Source organism: Cyprinus carpio, chromosome B25 (assembly GCF_018340385.1).
Source record: "Cyprinus carpio isolate SPL01 chromosome B25, ASM1834038v1, whole genome shotgun sequence".
Taxonomy (NCBI): Eukaryota; Metazoa; Chordata; class Actinopteri; order Cypriniformes; family Cyprinidae; genus Cyprinus; species Cyprinus carpio.
The window spans coordinates 2,094,559-2,105,257 of NC_056621.1; the positions used below are offsets into that span (position 1 = coordinate 2,094,559).

At 35.8% G+C, this 10,699-nt stretch overlaps 2 protein-coding genes across 2 annotated transcripts in view; both read right to left on the reverse strand.

Annotated features, from left to right (window-relative positions):
* myo9ab (myosin IXAb) overlaps positions 1 to 10,699 on the reverse strand; it is a 709,890-nt gene that overhangs the window by 412,613 nt on the left and 286,578 nt on the right.
* The window catches only part of nell2a (neural EGFL like 2a), a 101,308-nt gene continuing 98,413 nt past the window's right edge, over positions 7,805 to 10,699 (reverse strand). The window contains 2 exon segments of the mRNA XM_042753070.1: positions 7,805 to 8,292; positions 9,206 to 9,430. Of these exon segments, the coding sequence (XP_042609004.1) occupies positions 8,251 to 8,292; positions 9,206 to 9,430 (267 nt within the window). The 3' untranslated portion in view covers positions 7,805 to 8,250.

Here is a 10,699-nt window from a genome sequence, read left to right on the forward strand (position 1 = left end):
GTAGAATTATGGTGTATGCACTTGTTACTACTTTCCATTATTTTTAGTAAAAAAAAAAAAATACAGTGCATGTCATATTTTTAGGTTCAGCCAAAGCAAAAACTGATTCCTTTGTCTTTTATATGTCTGTGATTTTGAAATCTTCACCGCAGTGTTTTGTTTTCCCATCATCTGTCCTTGTTGGTCCTGTGTGTTTTTCTGATGAGCAGGTGAGCCCCTCTTAAAATGTTTGGACGGTAAATATCAGATATATTTGTGTCTAACCCTGTTATCAATAAAGACCTTCTACTGACACGCAGATACCATGTTATTTCAGCGGTTGCATGTTATCGGTAGAAATGGTTTCTTCTCGTATCGAGACGCTTCCAAAGTGGCGTTAATCGCCAGTAGCTTGTGGTCCAGTGTGACCTTGTTGCCAAGCAACCCCCGAAGGCCATTCCATCATCCAGATGTCGATCCGGTTCTGCAGAAAGTGGCAATCAAACCCATTTATAGGAACATTGGGTAAACAGCAATTAGGCACCATTACGGGTCAAAACATAAGGGTTAGCTATAAAAGCATTTTTCACTAGAGGTGATATATTAAAGGTTTCAAAAATCTGCATGTGGCACGTTACCACTTCACATGTGGCCACTACAGTGTTTGTTCCTGCGGAGAGAAGTGTAAAAGTTTCTTTAAAGACATTTTGGTTAATAATAGATCCTATTTTATTGCTTTTGAAATTTGTCGACTGCCTTTTCAAAGCACTGTGCTTTGACATGATTATTCTCAATCTTTTCTGTACAGTAGTTGTAAACCTGAAATTTTCTTGCTGTATTTGCACGGCTTTTAATCTCCACCACAACACAATACATTGGTGAGGGAATCTGGAGCACGCTTGGACTGTTTGTTGTTGCGGATGTGGCAAAATGTTTGTGTGTCATGTGACGTTTGATGCTGGTAAATCTGTTCCTCACCATCCGATGTAAGTCCGCCCCTAACTTTCAATATCTGTGATCATGGAGAGAAATTAGCTATTGATTTCTTTGCAGTGCACAGACAGACATGCAGTACTGTATTAGCAAAGCAAGTTAGAGGGGAAAATGAAACACAAATTAACCCCTGACAACCTACAGCTGAATAGTGTAAGTAACTATCTCTGTCAGGAACAGTTCACACATAGTTTATGATTATCAAAGCAGTCGTTTCTAATGTATATGAGTCAGACAGTAATATTATACGAATTTGAGGCGTGATTGCGTAATGGCTGAAATAATTTGTGTGAAAAGTGTGAAATTGCACACAAAGATACATTTTAATGACCACATGTACATGCACCAAGAAAATTCTGATCAGTATACTAATATTGGAATAATCCATAATTCCAATACACGTAAACATGTTTTCAGAATGAAAGGATAAACTAATAGGCTCAATACTGGAAAATACAACTTTTAAATAATTTGTGTTTTCTGCTGGCTTAATTTCATGTACATAAAAAATTACTGGCTCTAAATGGAGAGCTTATCTTTATTCGATGTTGATGTATATGGAAACTATCTAAAGAAAACTGTATATTCGTCTTATGTGTCCCTCTTAAGTTGTTAACTTATTTATTTATTTTTCTTATTAACGTGGCAAAACAAAAATCCGAAGTCCAGATCTGAATCAAACGATTCATGAACCCACTTAGTTCCGATCTGTATCAAATGATTCACGACACAAGATCCGACTGGCATGCTTCGTAGTCTCAGTCTTAGACGTCATGGCCACAGACCGTTGGCTAATGCCGCGTTCCAGGCAACCTGTAACCCGTGTTTTTCCAACCTTCTACCTGTGAAAGTGCACCGGAACAGCAGTCAAACCCGTGACTTCCCACCCATGAACTCGTAGATCGATGTACTCCCAGTTCTGAGCTCTGACGTCACATAGCCCGCGAAACAACAATGGCAGCCCCTACGGATAATATTGCCAACGGATGCAGTGTTTATGCAAGTGGTACATGTTGAAAAATAGATTTTAGGATAATATAACGTTGCAATGAAATTAATAATCTAGCTACAATTCCTTGCGCTCAGGCAGTTTGGTGTGACTTGCCTGGAACACTACAAAGTCGTGAGTCGTGGTTTGAAGATTTACGGGCTCAAAAACCTGCCTGGAACACAGCATTTATGTCTGATGTATATGGGACACAAAAGTGGAAACACTTCAGGAGTGTCGAAGTCGTCATCCGATTGGTTGAAATCTACAGGATTTCCGGCAGAAGTGTGTGTTCTTTAACGTTCTGTTTAGAAACAAAGATGCCGTGACGCCAAACCCATGGTCCACGCCCCGAAACGTGACGCTAAACGAAACGAACTGTGATTGGTTGTTTGACATGTCGGTCAAACGGCCTCATGGGCGGGACTTGGCCAATGAAAGCTGCCATGAATTCCAGACCTTCAGCCGTCACTCTAAAGGTCTGGCTACACGAAACTACATGCTTCGTAACAGCGACACAATGGTTTGATTCTGAGTTTTGAAAAGCACCCATGGCTACGTGCTTTTTAAAATCATCACAAGCAATGTCGAAATTCGAAAATAAATGGCTCTTTTCTGATTTTTGCTATAGAATCACTTGAAATTAATTATCAAAATCACAAGGTTGAGTTTGAATCAATCAGGGCGTTTATTTGTTAGTGTGCACTGTCACTGTGAAGCAACAAATATAGAGATTTAATCATAGAATTATACGCAGTCTTCCTGCAGAAACACAAACAAAATAAGTATATGGAACTTTGTATGATTAATTAGGCCTACACTTGGCTTTTGTTAAAAAAAAAAAAAAAAAAAAAAAAAAAAAACTTAGCTACTTAGCTAATGTAACTGTTTTAAACATTTAATGTAAAAATTATATAAGAATAAAGACATTTTGTGGAATATGATGTGCATGCAAAACGTTATTTTAATTGAATGAATGAATGATCTAGCTTAAATGTTATTAAATATTTTCTTTAAAAATTATTTTTCTTTCTTTTTTTTGAGCTTTTTTTTTTTTAAAATTCAGAATAAAGACTTTAATTGGACTATGATGTGTATGCAAACATGTTTTTGATTGAATTAATGGATAAAATGGCTTGAATTTTATTTAATTTTTACTTTTTTTTTTTATTATTATTTCTTTTTTTTTATTATTCAAAATAAAAACCTTAATCGGACTATGATGTGCATGTAAACATGGTCGATACTGGTAACTGAGATTCAGCTGCTCATCCCAGATTTTTCCACAATCAGACCCGTCTCCTTCATCAAACGGTGAGCTCGTGAGATCCCGCAGGCACCTTCAGCCGGTAAATAGAGTCATGCTCGTGAGGCGGTTCTCCGGGTGTCATGTCGGGCCCCTCGAGATCAGAGTCCGGAGAGATGCTGACAGACACGGAAGCGCTCCTCTGAATCTGTCAGGCCTCGTCACAAGCCCCTGAGGCACGCTGGGATTGTTCCGTGTCAGCTGCCGTGTTTTCAGGACGGAGGGAAGCTTGTAAATTGGAATCCCTTCGCCGTCCGGGGTCTCGACACGGCGGCGACACGGCAGATCCCCGAGCGGAGAAAACCCAGGAGCCTGATAGTCTCTCCCTTCATTCGACTGCTTCTCCAGAGATAGAAAAATGTCCATTTTTATCAAGCGTGCTGCAGGGAGAGTCAGGAGAATATCACACCGTCCTCGAGACGCGTGCTAATGAGCGCTCGCGCGGCTAAACCCGTTAACAGGCCGCGAAATAAATAAATAAACGACCGGCGCTCTGTTTTTCTTCAACAGCAGCTGCAGACGAAGATAACTTCAGCAGGACTGATCAGATAGCACTTACTGGTTATTACGCGAAACGTTTCTTTTCAAGGCGTTTGTCGATGTTTCGAGACAAACTGGGACACTTTCACGTCCATATGTACAAATGATCACTTTTTTTCTTTCTGTTGCATAAACTGTTAAGACTACGGGTTAGACATCAAATTTTTCTTTGAATATATAACTTTAACCCTCGTCAATTAAAAAAAAAAGTTAATCAGAGGACAAAAAATATATAATAAGAAAAATAACATTATCATTAATGTTTTATTTTACTTTATTTTGTTGTATTTGTTTGTTTGCTTGAACATCATTCCTGACAATAACTACCTAAAGTCATTCATTTTCATGCAAATTCATTAATTTTATATTTAAAAAATTATATTTAAAAAATAACCCCACAAAAATTACATTATTTTCCTTATACTGTACTTAATGCTAAGCTTATTTATTTATTTATTCATTCATTCTGCTTCGTCAAAACAAGTGGTGTGTCAGAAATGAGTTAAGCTAGGCTTAGGCTATTTGCCTATTTTATTAATTTGATTATTTAAATATGTTTTTATTCGTTTGTTTGTTTACTAATATAGGCTATTTATTAATTTGTTTGTGTATTTTATAATTTTTATGTATTTATTTTCTCATTTGCTTATTGATATTTGTACATTAATCGCAGTATTTGCCGGTATATAGCCTACGATTATCAACAAAGAATATCATTTACCGTGTTTTACACTCTTGCCTCTGCAAGCGCTTGCTCAACAGGATCTTTGATCATTTCCAAACTGAAAGTCGATTTCAAAGTCCTTTCTGCTGCTTTTTTAAAGTAAGAAGTTTTAGGTAAGAAATTCTGTTTGAGTTGAACGGGGCGGGGCTTAGTGCTGTCAGTCAAACCTGCAGCCAATCGGATTCCTCTGAAGCGTAGCTCACTGAACCTGAGCGTATGCTGACATCATCACTGAACATAATGGCAGTGCGCGCGGCAGTTAATAGCGAGCAGACGCAGTAATATCAGCTCCCGCAGCTCGTAGCATCTGTCGCTGGGGGTTTTTCTCTCTGATAGTAAATTGGTCATTTAGGAGCCAGCTGGAATCAGACCACTGCATGCTGGGACTCCTCTGGCAGAGCGCCACGTCCAGCGAGAGGCCGCCGGAGCACACTGGGCACGAATCCTTCCCCGACATTGTGCTTCTGTGCTCGCTGAGGTCCGACACTTGAGAAGTTACAGTGACAAACACAACGATTCACGACCCCTGAGCAGTCTTTTAGAGGAGCGGATGGGTTTTCAATGTTTAGCGACACCATATATATATATATATATATATATATATATATATATATATATATATATATATATATATATATATACATATATATACTTATTTTCTATTAAGCTACAATATTATGTTGTTTTTTTACCCATAATATTTATTAATTTGCTTTTTTAGTATTTAATTTTATAGTCAATTTTTTTTTTTTTTTTTTTTTTTTTTTGCCTTTTATTGTGATTTATTTTTAATAAAATTTGCTTATTTAGTTTTTATTTATTTAGGTATTTAGTGTTGTTGTTTTTTATTCTATTATTAATTTTTTATTCATGTATTTATTTACCCATTTATTTTTATTTACCCATTTATTTACCCATTAAATTTTTATTTATTTTGTCCTATTTTTATGTATTTTTATGTATATATTTATTTGAACATTTATGTGTTTATTTTATTCTATTTTTATTTAATTGAATCTATGTTTATATTTATTTATTTATTTACTTGGTATTTACGTTTTTATTTTAGTGAGTTTTTATGTATTTATATACATATTCATTTACTCATTTATTTGCTTTGTTCTATTTTTAATCAAATTTTTATTTATGTGTTTATATATTTGCTCATCAGAATTGTTTTATTCTAGTTTGTATTTATTTTAATCAAATGTTTATATTAATCTAATGTTTATATTAATTTTTTATTAATTAATTAATTAATTAATTAATTTGTTTGTTTGACTCTTCTCTTTAAAACTTTCCCTGGACCCCAGATTCAAAACCCCTGATCTAGCACATATGTTTGTTTTGGTGTCTCAGTGCCGCTCTGTTGAAATATAATCATTTGTTCACCCAAAATGGCATTTAAAAGCTCGTTCGACTTTCATTACATGGAAAAGAGCAACCATAATATTCTTTAATCGTGTTTCACAGAAGTAAAAATAAGTCAAATGGATTTGGAACGACACAAGGGTGATTAAATGATGAATAAAGCTGCATTTTGGTCTGAAACGCTCCTTTAAACTGCATGTGATTCCTCTGAGCCACACACCATTGCGTTGTGGACTCAAACTCGACTCCATGCATGAATTCTTGATCAAACGCAGCAGGCACGGGGAGTGTTTTTTTGGACTCCGTCCCAAACACTGAGCACATAACCCACAGATTCAGCCCCATCAGCAGATCTGGGACGAAAGGGAGATGCTGCTGCCAAGAAATTTGACTTTTTAGAGAGAAACAAGCAGTACATGAATGTAATCTACTGTGGAAAAATGTTTGGATGGAGGAATCGAACTGCGTGACACATGACTGAAATTTGAAAGCATTTTATCAGCATCATCATGCATTAAAACTGCATTAGCCGACTTGTTTTCTTGGCAGATTAGTAAACCATAATTCAGTAATCATATTCAAACTCTGGGTTTCATTAGGAAGAAAGTAACTACAAACACACTGAATATTGATGTTCACATCAGTGAAACAGGTGGGTGAGTGATATTTCATCTCTATTTATGCAGTCTCATTTGCACCACACTTTTGGTCAATTGCACAAAAGCGAAAGTATTTTCTCTGTGTTTTGAGCAGCATTCAGTGTTTTCCTGCTGGAGGAAAGAAGATACCTCAGCCCACCTCTCGGATGACCTCTGACCTCCTGAAGATGGAGTCCAGGAGTGATTTAAGCGGGACACAGGTGAAGATCAGGTCCTGCTGTACGTGTGGGATGAGGATGCTTCTTATATAACACTTATAAGATTTAATGACTTCAGTTTTGTGCATAAAGAAGCAGGTGATAAATACTCTAGCTTTATTATCTCCTTTATTTACTAGTTAGTGGTCAAGGAATCTGATCTTTCTCTCAAGATGAACATTGTGGAGCTGATATAAAATGAGAATGACTTTTCCTTCAGGTTGTGCCCCTAAATATCCATGAAAACATGATTTTAATTAAGACTTGATGTCCACTACAAGAACAGGTAACATCACACACACACACACACACAAAACACGCTGTACACCTATAACTATATCATCACACAGTGAACTCTATATAGTGGAATATATAGAAATGAAGTTTTGATATATTTATGGTAGGAAATTTAAAAAATGTCTTCATGGAACATGATCTGTACTTAATATCCTAATGATATCCTAAGAAAAATCTATAATTTTGACCCATACAATGTATTGTTGTCTATTGCTACAAATATATCTGTGCTACTGATGACTGCTTCTGTGCTGCAGGGACACATATTAATGAAATTCTAAAATAACACTGGCATGAACACAAATCTAAGGATCTCTTTTTGTTTCACGAATGAAATTCAATTTTGGTTTCAGAGTTTCCCACAAACTTTTCTTTTAATATTTATGAAACATTTGTGACCGAATATAATGCAGCTTTTAGCCATTATTGATTGGCGTTTGGGAAACTGGAGGTGTTTTTCACAGAGGTGTCTCTGAAACACTTTCACGCAACGCACTTTCACCTCGATATTCATATTTTGCAAAATTCAAAACATACAGGAACAGACAGCACTAGGATTCGGCGGAGGAAGTCATCCGCTGGTTGAGTGAAGTTTACGGGCCGAGGACGGTGGGATGAGAGATGGGAGATAATGATGATGTTTCAGGTAGAGGAGAAGGTCATAGAAAGCTGTTTAATTAGCGCACTCGCTGATCACCTCGTAAGGGGCATTAGCGGAGCCGCTGGGGAAATGAAAGGTCAACACATCCATAAATGGAAATGGAGATATTTTATTCACCATCAGACAAGAACAAGCCATATAATAATTTAAAATCTAGACGGAAAAACAGACACAAAAAGCTAATCGAAAAAAGTGCGGTGAAAACACCAACAAAATAGCATCGACTTCCATAACCAGGCAAAAGAGAAATACGATAAGATTTACTTACTAGCTAAACTTTCTACATCCTGTGATCATTGAAGAGATAAAAATGAGCGAATGTTTTATTCTTTACACATCCAGTGTGGTCATGCCGGCGTGTGCGTGGTCGTGTTTCGATGGGTTTATAGTTCTCGTTTATGCAGAGATGGCCTCCTCAGGTACGCTGGCGTCTGTCTGATATTATACACGATTCATATTTGGCATTATTTGGGGAAGGTTGTGGAGGGACGGTCGCGTGAGACTGTACAGGTGCTGTTAGCGTCGAGCGCAGCGACTAAAGACACATGGGATCCACTGAACAACAGATGTGTCCGTTCTGGAGAAGAGACAGAGAGAGAGAAAAAATACATCACACACTGGAAATACAATTATAGGAATATATATACCATAATAAATCAATGTTTGTGTATTTGACAAACAGTGACATATTGTATAAATATATTTACACGATAAATTGGACTGAATAAATGAGCATTTTGTAATATTACATTTTATTTTGTTGCATATAATTTATTTTATTGCATTACATTTTTAATTTGATTGCATTGGATTGCACTGTACTGTATTTTAATTTATTTCATTGCATTTTTTTATTTTATTGCACTTGCATTGCATTTTGATTTTATTGCATTTGATTTTATTGCTTTGCATTGCACTGCATTTTTTTTATTTACCTTTCTGCACTGCAATTTTTATATTTAATTGCATTATTTTGCATTACATTTTTTTATTTTACTCCATTGCATTTTATTGCATTGCATTGCATTTGATCACCACAATGAATTAGACTAATTTAATTATCTGATCTAATTAAAATAATGGATATAAATAAAATGTAAATAATCAGGTATTTAAAAAATATATATATTTTTAAAAGGTATTGTTGTTATTATTCTTATTATTATTTTAATTTTTTTTACTGAATTCAGCACTGGCATTTGTAAGATTTTAATAATTTCAATGATTTTTCCAGGCCTGGAAATTACAATTATGTATACAAATAAATGTATGCTAATTATGTATTATTATTATTATTATTTTGTGCACAAATTATTTTATAAATACATGTAAATAATTAATTTCGCAATATGAACATTTGCCAAAAAAATAAACTAACAAATAAATCATCCAACTGAATCATATCTTTGCTTACCCGTTTGTTTGTTTGTTTTCCTGTTTTTTGTTTGTGTATTTGATGATCTCTGTGTGTGTTGGAGTGTTGTGATCACCTTGCACTGGCACAGTGTGCAGTCGGTGCCGTGTTTGACCCAGGATGAGCCGCTGAAGCGCGTGATGCCGTGCTCGTCCTCGCAGGTCTTGGTGATGTCGTTGCGGACGGTGTGAGCCTGGCACGGGTCCGAGACGCAGCGTGGGCAGCACTCACCCTCGGGCACCAGCGTGAAGTCACAGTCCGCCGGCGGGCAGGACAGAGGCCAGCAGTCCACCTCACCCTGCTGAAGACCGGACCAAAACAGAGACAAACCGCTGAGAACACATCACTGCAGCTTAATGCACAAAGATCTGAGCTGCTAACTGAAGCGTTGTAGCTTCAAACCCCACAGCACTTCATAAACACTAGCCATCAGAAGTTTAGGGGTTGGTAAGATTTGTTTTTGTTTTTGACAATATTTTTGTCTCTTCTGCTCTGCATTTATTTGATCAAAAATACTGTAAAAATAGTAAAATATTATTAGAATGTAAAATAACTGTTTTCTATGTGAATCTCTGTTAAACTGTAATTTATTTCTATGATGTGCAGCTGTATTTTCAGCATCATTACTCCAGTCTTCAGTGTCACATGATCTTCAGAAATCATTCTAATATACTGATTTGCTGCTCAAAAGACATCTGATTATTAGCAATGTTGAAAACACTTGCGCTTCACAATATTTTTGTGGAAACTGTGATGCATTTTATTTTTCAGGATTCACAGATTAACAGAAAGTAAAAAAAAAAAATATTTTACTCAGACACTCAGAAGTGTCATTATAAACGTGTTTACTGACACTTCTGAACCATTTAACGCATCCTTGCTGAATAAAACTAAGTTTTTGATTGTGGGTAGAAGGGATACAGCTAAAACCAAAAGCTAACAATAAATTTAATTTTCTACCTATTAGATTGTGTTTTATTAATGTCTACACCTACCCTGACCCTAAACCTACCCTTTACAATAATGCAAAAACAGTAATTATTGTTGTACAGTGTGACAAAAATTACACTGCATTGATGTGCGCAAGCCCAGTAGATGAATCTGTATACCATCTAGCCTTACCCTAAACTTTTATCAGTAGTGCATGTGTGCATTTCCTATTTTTACTTTAAACAGCCTTTGGTTTGCTACGTAAGTCAGTGGCAAACGATATTTAAAATGTATATATGCTACTTTTTAATTCTCCCCAGAAATGATTATTTATACATTTAAAAATGACTTTTATTTATTTATTGTTTTATTAAACTATATTTAAAAACACAAATTAAATAAACAATTTAAATATATCTTTTAATTTGTACATTTAAAAAGAGATTTATTTATATAAATGTTTATGTTTGAATGATTAAATTGATGAATTGATTCTTCATTTTATTTTTAAGTGGCACTCCTGGTCCTCCATTACACTCGTCTGAAGAGTGGTATAAATGTGTGTGCCGCTGTAGAGGTGAATTGTGGGAAGGATGGGGTGCTTCTTCACAACAACGAGGTGCTTCTTCACAAACGTCCC